We start from the raw sequence: 12,490 nt of genomic DNA, 5'->3' as shown, positions 1-12,490 counted from the left end.
TTCTCTCCATGCTCCTCCTCTATATGCAGATAGCTGCATGGGAGGGACACTACACCATTTTTGGGTTGGTTTTTTTACATTTGAAGTCTGAAGGTCGTGCCTGGATCTCATCCTCAGCCGAACTGAGCTAAAATCAAATGGTTAGAGAGCAAGGCTGAACTTGCAGGAGCTACCTCATGTGTTGGAACTGAAAAAAAGAACAAGGTCTTTTGGTCATCAAACAACTTTATAAGAAACTGGACACTTACATACTTTGAATAAAAGGCTGCTAAAAAAAGCTAAAGGCCCCCAGGAGGAGAGAGGGATGCTTCTATGAGAGGTAGTAGAGGTCTCTTCCAGCAGAGAGTCAAGGAGCCTAAGCCATGTGGACATTTATCCAAGCATCCTCCTCAGGCAGCCAGAAGCTGGGCTGTGTGGCCACCCTGCTCAGGGCAAGCTGTATTTTCTGCCTAAGTTAGGTCACTCTGACAGGCAGAGGATACTCAAGCTGAGCTGCTTCCCAAGAGAAAAGGATCCAGAAAGAAGAGCTGGTTTTTGTTGTGGCTTTTGGTTTTGTTCTGCTGATCCTTTCTCTCCTCAAAGGATGAGGCAGGGGTGGTACTGCAGGACATGGCAAACATGAAACAATTGTGTTCACGTCCAGCTGCACATTTGTATGAATCTCCTTGTGTGTGAGTATTTCAGTTTGAGAAATCAGTGAAGACACAGTTTGAAAATGCAGGAATGAGATCGTTAGTGGATGCCAAAACTTCCTTTTTTCTATTTTTTACAGCACGTGGTTTTGAATGGAGTGCTTGTATATGTTTAAATGGCATTGCCTACTCCAGAGTAGTCACCCTGCAGCTTGAACATTTTCTTTCCTATTTCTTTTTACATCAGCTAGTTTTCTGTCCTGTGCTGTGTCTTTCCTTACTATTCCAAGACCTTCCCTATTATTCTTGAAATAGAAATGACATCTGCAGCCCCAAGAATGCTGCACTACACCCACAGAATTTACTTTATCTAGCAATCTGCCACTAATATTTTGAGAATCCAGCAAGACAGAAAAAGACTACCTCCCCAAATTGCTATTGTACAGCTGTCCTTAAATGAACTGTGTCATATGAGTTCCCTTTGCAACACTACTGAAGAAAATGCTCAATGTTTTTCTCACAAATCATTGTAGATGTATTTAGCTCAGATATCTTGCCATGACTGTGGACCTTTTTGTGCTAAAACTATCTGTTGTTTTCCAGTTTTCCTTTGAAATTGCTATAAAACCTTTCATATTTATGAATATTTAATATTTTTCAATTTTCTTAGGCAATGTCTACATTTATTAAGTGATAAACCTCCACTTTGGGGAATATTACTGGTTATATTGCTTGTGCTTTGGAAATAGAACTGTAGTGGCAGTCTCTTGGTGTATTGTCAGAAATAAATGTGATTTGTGGGTAGGCCTGGCTCGTGCCTGGGGATGGTGCATCAGCTCTACCACTTCAGAGTGGTTCCCAGAAGTGATCTGACTCAGGCCCTGTGCTGAGTCACAAATCCTCCCCTGCTTCCTCCTTGCTTGGACAGAGTAGTAGTTTTCTTCTGAACTGTATTAGCAGGAAAAGAATTGCTTCCCACACCCCTGGCACTGGCTGAAGTACAAAAATGTGTATTTTTGTGTGTATAGGGAGGCAGAGGTGGGATGGTCCTCTCTTTTCCCTTTATGCCTGCTCACTTCTAGAGGGTCATTTATGTGAGGCTGTGCCCACTCATACTCCTGGTTCAGGCAACCCTGTGGTGTAGGCAAAATATAGCCCTGCAAAACCAATGGAAGAACAGACTCAGGATATGCATTCTCTGAAGACCTGGACTGCTGATATGATGAGAACAGGAACTGCCCTGTCCAGCAAACCAAGTTTGATCCAAAATTGAAGACACGGGAAATGTGAGATAGAACTGTGCTTGGCAAGGTCTGAATGTCTTAAGGATATTTTATGGTTTGCCTGCAGAACTCAGTCATGACTTCCAAGGCAGGCAGGAGGCAGAAGTGTGAGCCCAGAAAATGGGCTCAGATGAAGGGATGGCTAAAAGTGAAAGGCCCAAGCACACTGCCTGCCGAGCTCACGGTGTAGCGTCCCTTTGACAAAAGCTGCTAGCCCCTGACAATTGCCACGGCACTTCTGGTGTCCAGAGAGCTCCCAAAAGTGCATTGACTGCTTCAAGAGCCGGGCTCCTGGTTACTGAGTGTCCTTGCAAATGACATAAATCGTAGTGTTGGTGGTCAGGATGAGATCTGAGCAGCCTTCGGGAAGTTAAGGAATCACAACCCCAGGTGTGGTCAGTGAGGATGAGGAGGGGTGGGGCAGCCCCAGGTGTGGTCAGTGAGGATGAGGAGGGATGAGCCAGCCCCAGGTGTGGTCAGTGAGGATGAGGAGGATTGGGGCAGCCCCAGGTGTGGTCAGTGAGGATGAGGAGGGCTGGGGCAGCCCCAGGTGTGGTCAGTGAGGATGAGGAGGGCTGGGGCAGCCCCAGGTGTGGTCAGTGAGGATGAGGAGGATTGGGGCAGCCCCAGGTGTGGTCAGTGAGGATGAGGAGGGATGAGCCAGCCCCAGGTGTGGTCAGTGAGGATGAGGAGGGGTGGGGCAGCCCCAGGTGTGGTCAGTGAGGATGAGGAGGGCTGGGGCAGCCCCAGGTGTGGTCAGTGAGGGTGAGGAGGGTGGGGCAGCCCCAGGTGTGGTCAGTGAGGGTGAGGAGGGATGAGCCAGCCCCGGGTGTGGTCAGTGAGGGTGAGGAGGGATGAGCCAGCCCCAGGTGTGGTCAGTGAGGATGAGGAGGGATGGGGCAGCCCCAGGTGTGGTCAGTGAGGATGAGGAGGGATGGGGCAGCCCCAGGTGTGGTCAGTGAGGATGAGGAGGGATGAGCCAGCCCCAGGTGTGGTCAGTGAGGATGAGGAGGGGTGGGGCAGCCCCAGGTGTGGTCAGTGAGGATGAGGAGGGTGGGGCAGCCCCAGGTGTGGTCAGTGAGGATGAGGAGGGATGAGCCAGCCCCAGGTGTGGTCAGTGAGGATGAGGAGGGGCAGGCCCTGCTGAGGGCTGCTGTCAGGGGGTTTCTGGAGCCTCTGGAGTGGGCGATCTCCGGGGATCTCTCACAGGACAGCAGTGGGAGCATCCTGCAGGAGTGGGGAACACCTGGGTGCTCCTGGAGCATTGCTCAGGGCGTGCAAAGGGCCAAGCCCTGTCCCACAGGGCAGGGCAGGAGAGGGGAGCAGCTCACCTGAGCAGGTGGGGCAGCCGTGGGGGGCAGGGAGGCTCCTTTTTCTTTCTCTCTTTGATTTCATCTTCCCAGTCCCATCCCAGTGTCCCCAGTGGAAACGGAAAACCTTTATTATGCCATTTTATGGGTTTGAGTTGAGGGAAAATCCCCCGTTTCCATCATCTTAAGGTTAAAATTACAAAGGAATCCTGATTTTCCCTGGTTTTAGAGGTTTAAATTCAGGGAAAATCCTCCTTTTCCCAGTGTTTGGAGTATTTAAATAGAGGGGGAAAGGGCAGAAAAAGAGAGAGAAAAAGGGGCTGGAAATGTGAGGTGAAAACGGGTGGGAAAAGAGAGAGAAAAAAGGGCAGGAAATGTGAGAGGGACAGAAGGACATGAAACCTAAGGGGAAAAGGGCAGGAAATGTGAGGTAATTGGGCACTCATGCATTAATTACTTGGGAATTTATGAACACCGGTGTGCAGCAAAGGAGAGAGATTGTCTTTTTGAGAAAAAAAATCTGGCAGAATCAGTCCCAGATAGATTTTTTTTTTTTTTCAGGTCTGGGAGTTCACAGCCTTGAAAAAAAAGGCAAGTTGGGTGATTCTAAGAATTTTCTTACTTTTATAGCCACGTCTTTCTCGAGAGGATTTCTGTATTAGCAAACCTACCATTCATTTCCTTGGATACGTTCCACAACGCAACAATGCCAAGTGTATTTTAGCAGCTGGGTCTTTTTCTTGGGCCATCTTGCTAAGCATTGGTTGAAATCCAAAAAAGCTTGTAAGTACACAAGGGGATGTGTAGGTAATCCCATTGCTTTAAGTGCAGACACTTACATGCTCAAAGATAAAGCACATTCTTCAATAACTGCCTGAATCGATGAGACAGCAACCAGCCCCTCTCGTCATCTTCCTGAGAGAAAAGCACAGCATCAGATAATAGCTCTAAAACACCTGCAGCAGCCTGAAAAGTGCATTTCCCATGGCTTTGAGAAAGATCAATGTTACTTGGTATAAGTTTTTTTCCTTCTTTCTTCCCTAGTCCCTCTTTTTCCCAGTTGTATTCTAAACTTTTGGGTTAATGCAGTCCTCTAGAGGCTAAAAAGGGCTTGACCTGGTATAAAAAGCAATGTTTTTCCCATGTAATAAATATTTAAAATGTTTTATCTGTGTAAATAAATGCTAAATTCTGTGAGCCCGGGGAATGGCATTAACGTCTTTTGCTTGCTGAAACATTTATGGAATCAGTGTCAGCCAACAGAACACAGCCAAGAGGATTTTGTTAAAGGTAAACTGGAGTGCTTTTAAAATAAATACGAAGAGTTGTTTAAGATCTTCAATTATTAACAGAAGAAAAGCGTGGGCTGGAATAGTGCAAACAATCCCTTTCGTTGCACTTTCCCTAATCCCTGTGCAGTTCTCTGGGCCCAGCCTGGAGCGAGCTCCTCAAGGCAGATGCTGCACCTTCACAGATGTCTGGAGAGAGCAGCACACAAATAAGTAGACTTAAAAATATTTGAAAACCATTTATTTTTATATTTGCTTCTCAGGACTTAAGTTCAAGAGCCTGTGTTTATGGTTGGCCAGTGCTGACATTGCCAGCCTCTGCAAACAGCACTGGAAAAATTGGCTCTGCTGTAGAAAGCAGTTATTGGCATCACCTCCTTTCCATCCAGAGGCCAGCTCTGCAGTCTGATCAGGTCACCAGGCACTCTGATTTAATTATGATTATCAGCTGTACAGCTCATTGCCAGGAGTGCAAGCCTTACCTCCACAAGTGAGAAAAAAATGCCAAAGATGCGCGTTGGTGTGACCACCCGTGTGGGGTGATACCTGTGTATTGCACCATGCAAAGATTAACAGCATACTGGAGTTGGGACAGAGAAACCACTCTTTTATAAGCTGAACTCTCTCTTCTTCCTCTACACAGAGAAAGAGCCCACAAAAGTGCTTAGAATTTTCATCACTGGTTAGACAAGTCTTTGTGACTGCTTATAAGGGGGTGGTTCGCCTTGGTTTACTCTGATCAGAAGTGCATCTGCACCTCTGCGGTTTCAGAACACAGATTTGATGTGTTTTGAAGCATGTGAGGTTTTTATTAAAGAAGTGATGCTGTTCCACCTACCCATGGCTCTTCCCCAGTCCTTTAATCCTTCCTCATCTGCTCTCCCCCTTGCCAGCACAATGAGTTATCCCGACTGTCTGGGCACGGTTCCTCGTACCACTCCTTGCAGCAGCTCTTTGTGTTGCACGTGGCTGCCTGACAGAATAAAGCAATTTGCAGGCAGCAGCTGTGTTGCAGCAATAACTTGACAACAATTTGAGGAGCCTGGTGATGTGCATGGATCTCTTGTCTTTCTGCATTATACCTTCTGAGGGCATTTCTAAAGCTGCTGCACAGTCCATGGTTTTTTAACTTTTAGAAACTCTCTGAATACTTTGATGGTAATGTATTTAAGCTTGCTAATTATTGGAATCCTCTGGATTTAAAAACAGGCTGCCCTAAAGGGATACTGCACAGCACACACATCAATTCATGCTAACAGTATTCAGTACCTCGTGTCCTCTTCAACATTGGCTTCTTATCATCAAGAAGCTTTTCTCTAATTAAGCTGGCTGAAGGTCCTGTACGTCTGCTGGTGGTACGTGTTCCCCTTGACCATCTAAACATCATCTCAAGTTCGTGGTGCAAAGCTTTGTTTTCACAAGCGCTGCTTTGTTAGCACAAAGGGCATTGGTTTGTGCAGATATTATCTTCTCTGGACATCTGTAGTAGGCTGAAGCACTTTCCTGGCGTGGGTGTTAATGAAGCTGGTTTTAAAATGAGGGAGCTTTTTTGTTCATCCTTTTGGTCTGTCCTCAGTACCCTCTCAGGAGTACTGGGTATAACCTACAATGAATGCTAAAATTAATTAGTACTAATAATTAAGGGTAAATTACCTAAAACCTGGTATCAGAACTCTTAACCTCATAAGCTTGGCTACATTTTGGATTAACAAGACTCCTAAAATCACTGAGAAATGAGGCCTTTATTTGCTTTTGTGTAGGTTTATTTGATGGGGGGGGTGGTTTCAGGTTTGCAGCCATTTGTAGTCTTTGAACTACCTTGTACTGTTGTACCTTGTTTGGGAGAAAGTGAGACGTTGCTTTAATTTTCTGGGGAAAACATTCCTGACTGATGTAAAGAGTTGGAGCAATGGTGGTGTTGACTGCACTTCATTTTCTGTGCATATTTAGAATTAGTAGACTTAATGACGTGGGCATTTAGAGGAAAAGGTTGGCTGCTTCATGTAAGCACAGCAAGTTTTTTTTTTCTCCAGAGACATTGCTTATTGAGAAAAACACCCAGAGGCAACTGAGCAAGCAGAGTGGCCCACTCTTGTACAGGATATTTTGATCCTGTCAGTAATGCAGTTATTGTAAGAGTCTCTGTGGAAGCCCGAATGTTTCATGCTGAATGTCACTGCCTTTGGATAGCAGCATATCCTTTGGATAGATAACTGATAACAGATAACTGAACCTCCTGGAGACACCTGAGAAAATGTTCTGACATCTGAGGGATGTTAGAATCCAGCCAGTATTTGCTAGCAGGCAGTGAGGGATGCTGCTGGCCAGGCAGCTGATGCCACATTTGATTGCTTCTGCTGTGTTCCTTCATGGCTGTGGAGCAAAGGCAGTCTCAGCCTGAGCTGTGAACTGACAAGTGGATTGCCTGCAAGGGAGAGTGCTTGTCAAGAGATGTGTCATCCTCATTTGAAAGTATTTAAATTATTTTTTAAAAAAGGAAAAAAAGAAGTAAGTCTGAGATCTTAGATGATAGATTTTAAAAGTTATTAGTTATCACAAGCTCTCTCGGCAGATGTATAACAGACATTTACAACCCATGAATCACATTTCTCAAAAATCACAGCTAATACCAACTTCTCTGAGGAGATGACAGCATTTGCAGGAGACACTAATGACTTCTGGCTCTCAGTCATTGCAAAATCATGAGCTTGTAATTGTTCTGATCTGGCTATTTGTAGACTATAGAGTTCTAGAGGTCTCTCAACACTTCCATCATTAATAACTTGCCAGTGACAGTGGTTGCTATCATTCCTACTCAAAGTGATAACTTTAAGATCTTTGTAAATGCAAATCCTTACTAAAGGCTTACAAAGCTGGCTTTATTCTTCTGGTTTTACAAAATGAGGAGAAGGAGACAGAGGCACACGAATCTGCAACTTGAGTCAAGTGCATCTGAGGGTACAGCTGCTCAGTGATTTAGAAAACTTGGCTACAAGTCACCTTCCTGGGCCATTCTGGGAATGTTTGGCTTGCTCATGATTAAGACTTTCAACAGTCTCATGCCTTAACAATCTTGTAATAATATTTTTCTCATACCTATTTCTGGGCAACTTTTGTTAAAAGGGACAAACACCAAGCACTGCTGGTTCTGACTCTCCCTCTGTTGAGACTGAAGTTAGGTGAGGCAGATGTGGAGCACAAGAAGATCCTAAGAGGGCTGGGAGCTCTCACTCAGTATGGGTTTGGTGGTTCTTGAGCAGCTCACGCTCTGCCTGGGACTGGCTTGACCTCTGGAAGAGCCCAGCATCAGAGTAGGGACATGACTTCAGTTTGCCACCCCTCCCCATACGCTGGAGTGCATCTCTGTGCACCCCAGCACTTGCCCTCACGTGTGTACCATGGTCCTTGTCCCTCTTCAGGCCCGGTGTTCTTTGTTTTCCTCGTGCTTTAACTCTCCTCAATACCATGTGTGATATATTCCCTTCTCAGGGAGGGGCTATTTGGTGACAGGTAAGGTAATACCTGTTTCACTTTGGTCTGTGATCTGGGCAGCTGTGGGAAATTTTTTGCAATGTTGGGGATAGTCTGGAGAGAGGTGTTCTGTAAATGTGCCCCTTTACATCATCAAGATGATGAGTTCAGGTGAGGGGAAAAGAAATAAAACTGAAACACTACTGTGCAATGTATAGCCTCTCTGAATTTTGTTTTCTTGCTGATAAGTGCTTCCTTCTGTTCTCTCTGCAGGTCTCCAGGTGGTTTTAAATTCAATTATCAAGGCCATGGTCCCTTTGTTGCATATTGCCCTGCTGGTGCTGTTTGTCATTATTATCTATGCCATCATTGGACTGGAGTTGTTCATGGGGAAGATGCACAAGACCTGCTACCATGTGCAAGGGGGACTGATGGGTAAGAGGAACACACATATACATACAGAGGCTTTCAGAGGGAGGCTTTTGTCATATGTAATAGAACATTTCTCCTGGCACAGGAGACGGGTGGCTGTTGCTCACTGCTTGTGGACTTCTCATGGGTTTCACAATTTCACCACTGCAGACTGACCTACACAGGAGATGGCATCACAGAAATGAACAACTCATATATTTTATTATTAATCTCATACACAAGTGTATCTTTGTTTTAAACCAGTATCATTGTAAAGGAACATACCATTCAGGGCAGTACTTTTTTTTTTTCAATCACACAGGCTGCAACTGTGGTTAGAAGTGCAACCAGAAAGAAAACAAAATTATATTAGTGGGAAGAAAGTTTTTTCCATCAAATCCATCAGGAAAAAAACTTTCAAATTATTTGCAGAAAGAAATATTCACATTTCAAAATAATTCAATTGCATTGTCACTCATCTAACCATCTGTTCATTTTCATTTGATTTATTGATCTTGAACAGCATCTATTTCTCGTGTGGTGGTGGGTGCTAATGCCTAGGACCCAGTTCGGCTCATAAGAAAATATTGAACAGAAAATTGTTTCAGAAGTTTTGTATTTTCTGCTTTTATAATGTTGGCAGATTTCATTTTCTGGAAATGATGCTAGAACTATAATGAACTGTCACTCTGGTTTGCATTTTTAAAGTGGGTTTATTTTTCTCCATTCTGTCTGGAAGTATTTACATTACAGCATCTAATTCTGATATTACTGTTTCTGGCATTTTTCCGTGATCAGAATGCGATCACAATTTTGGAAAATTACATTTTTTACCACATAAGATGAGAAACAAACATAATTACCCCCTCCCTTACACATACCTACATTCCTGCACCTGTTAAAAATGTAGCACTAAGATCTGAAATCTGTATATTTTTAGAAAAATCACGCTGCAGAAGTTTTTGTGCTTATAACAGTGTTTCCTGGAGCATTCTTTGTATACCAAAGCACTTAGTTTGCTTTGTTGTATAGGTTCTTAGATTTTTGAAAACACCTGTACAGAATAAGGGGTGGATAATCAAGCAGCAGTCTTAGAGTTTCTGAGTGCCACTGGGCTACTGATAAAATGCCACACATCATCGAAATGCCAAAAGAGCAGAGCTCCAGACACTCTCTGCTGTAATTCAGCAGTGGCCTGGTGCCACATGAGCCTGTCTCCAGAGCACTGAAGCCTGTCTGCTGCAGGGGCTCAGCCTCCAGCAGTGCCAGTCAGTGCTGCACTTCCAAGACTAACCCAGATGCCAGGTGACTGCGGTAGGAAAATGCTGGCCATGACACGCAGCCTAATGAAACATGAGAGGCTTGATCTAATGTTCCCTGTCATGTTGAAAGGCATGAATTCTTCCTCACAGGAGGGTATGCTTTGGAAAAAAAAAAAAAAAGTTAATCTCAGTTTTGACTATAAAATTTGACAGCTTGGCTATTATTTTTTACAAAAAGAAAGCGAAGCGCGACAGTGAGCAGTTGCCTGTGTATTCCTGAGAAATCTGCCAAACCCTGCAAAACACACTTGTTAAAATCTGATATCCTTCACTTGCTTATCAGTGTGTCAAATGGTTTTCTTCAGCTGTTTTTTCCCCCTTCTCTCCTTTAAGATACCCCAGCGGAAGACGATCCGTCCCCGTGTGCCCCCCAGTCTGCCCACGGGCGGCAGTGTCAGAACGGCACCGAGTGCAAGGCGGGCTGGGAGGGACCTAAGCACGGCATTACCAACTTTGACAATTTTGCTTTTGCCATGCTCACGGTGTTTCAGTGCATCACCATGGAGGGCTGGACAGATGTTCTGTACTGGGTACGTATCCGAAAATGACAAGCTGAGAGTCCTGCTTGTGCTCACAGCTGTGGTGGAACCTGGGGGCTTTAGCTTTCTTGCTCATTCTCTAGAGTGAAGGCATGGTTGCTAGCATGGAGCTTGAATTAACTCGGCTTACTGTTAGGTAAAATGGGAGGGGTTACCTGGTGCAATGAAATCAAATGTAAATGTTGACTTTCCATTGATATTTTAATTTTGAATGATGGCAGATGGCTTATTGATTTGAAAGTTCACAGTGTACCTTGGTTGAGCAGAAAGTCATTGAAAGACCCTCTCTGCAGGAGTGAAACATCTCATACATCTCCAGATTACTGATGTAGAAGTATTTGTGCTCTGCCCATGGCATTTATGTTCCAAAGACACTGCAGTGGTCAGCTCATAGGTTTTATAAGAAAGGCCTCACAAATTCCAGCAGTACTCCTGATTATGACTTTTTTCATAGAAGAATTTATTCTAATGCTATTAGCTCTGATACCAGCATCAGTCATGGTCCTGTGTTTAGCCAAAACATGATATTGTCTTTAATATAAATGGGGTCTCATCTTGTTCTGTACCCTGATTCTGGACATTTCAGCAGCTTTAGTTTGTACCTTTTAATTCCTAATGTATTGGGAAATTCATTGCAATACAATTATACTATAGGAGTTAATATCAGGTTCAGCTTTCACCAGTAAATCGTATATAATAACCAAGTTTCTGGATGCAGCTCTGGCCATCAGCTTTTGCAGCAGTATGTTATGACCCAGGACCTTCATTCACACACAGCACAGTCCTGTCTGTACAAGGCTAAACCAGCCTCTCACCAGCTTGTAAGTCTGGCGTGTCATGAGACCTGGTTCTCCAGGATGGTAGGATGTGTTAAAACGCACGGTGCAGTTTAACTCAAGAAGGCTCAAAGCACACAAAAGGGTAATCTGGACTGAGGCAGCTTACACTGTTAGTCAACATCAGCTTTTCTCCTAAACATGAGCCTGAAGCTGCCTTCTACCCACCGGTGATTTAGAGTTTACAAGATTTCCCTTTGAAGATTTAGCTTATCTGCCAAGGATGGTCTCTGTGTGGAACAGTTAGAAGTTGTCTATCTTCTTAAGCTTAGAGTAGAATAGTGACTAAAGCTTCCTTCTAATGCCTGAGATAAAGGGCAGAGATCAAAACACGAGGGGAGTCTGGGTCTCAGAGAAAAAAATTGCCATTACTAGAAAAGATGTTATAAATTAATAAAATAATAAAGAGCAGAAGTTAAAGTCTGGAGAGAAAATGGGAAAAACTTCTCCACAGTTCAAGTATGGCTACATATAGTATACCTGTCTTTTTAGCACATTTAGCTCACATTTCTCTATGCTATGTGTGACTGAGAGGATTTATTTACAGGAGAAGTGGGAGAGAGTAAATGATATCAGAAAAAGACATGAAAATAGTTTTGGCCCTGCGTACCATTCGGTATTGTGAAACCTCTCCACAAGTTATCATCAGTTTCTCCAAAGACATGTGCTATGAAAGACCCTTCCAGTTCCCACCCTTTAAGGGCCCATGTGTCATTTTCATGACTGGATTTGAACCATGCTTAACTCATTATCAGTTATCTAATAACAGGAGCCAAAAGCATATACTCACTTCCAAATGATTTTCTACTATGACTGCAGCAGACAGTCTGATTTTTATGGTGTCCCTTCAACAAACTGGGTTTTGGTTGCTGGCTTCTGTTTGGTATTCAGTCAGGTTGGTTTTTTTCACTGATTTCCTGAGCTGTTCTTTTTTTTCTTTACAGATAGTACGGTGAACTTAGACCTGAAATTAATACAGATCAATGGTTGTTATTTTTAGGGGCATGCATATCGTGAGCATTTTAGATTATGGCATTGTTAGAATGCTTGCTTTGGAAAGAGCAGGAATATTTGTTATCATCAGTTCCCAGTTATTCCTAGACAAGACTACAAAAGATAAGAGTTATCACTGCAGAAAAAAGTGTCAGTAATTGAGGAGGAGGAAATTTATTTCATAAAGAGAAAAACCTATCACTTATGTTTAAAGACCATGAAATACAAAGTTTGATTAAATACCTGAACACCTGAGCTGGCAGACATTCTTGGTTAAGCTGCTGGAAACAATCCTAAAATACTATTGTCCCATATGACTTTTGCCTCTTTGTGCTATATTGACAAAGCAGTCAGAGTTCAGCTCTGATCAGTGTTTGCCATATGGTAAGGAGGTATCTGAGGTG

The 12,490-nt window shown here is 43.8% G+C and overlaps 1 protein-coding gene across 1 annotated transcript in view; it reads left to right on the top strand.

Moving 5' to 3' along the window:
* CACNA1C (calcium voltage-gated channel subunit alpha1 C) overlaps window positions 1-12,490 on the top strand; it is a 467,253-nt gene that overhangs the window by 288,502 nt on the left and 166,261 nt on the right. Inside the window, exons 6-7 of the mRNA XM_069003652.1 lie at window positions 8,259-8,420; window positions 10,052-10,248. Of these exons, the coding sequence (XP_068859753.1) occupies window positions 8,259-8,420; window positions 10,052-10,248 (359 nt within the window). The remainder of the gene's footprint in view (window positions 1-8,258; window positions 8,421-10,051; window positions 10,249-12,490) is intronic.

This window comes from Aphelocoma coerulescens, chromosome 1A (assembly GCF_041296385.1).
Source record: "Aphelocoma coerulescens isolate FSJ_1873_10779 chromosome 1A, UR_Acoe_1.0, whole genome shotgun sequence".
Classification (NCBI taxonomy): domain Eukaryota; kingdom Metazoa; phylum Chordata; class Aves; order Passeriformes; family Corvidae; genus Aphelocoma; species Aphelocoma coerulescens.
This window is presented reverse-complemented; position numbering and strand designations above follow the sequence as displayed.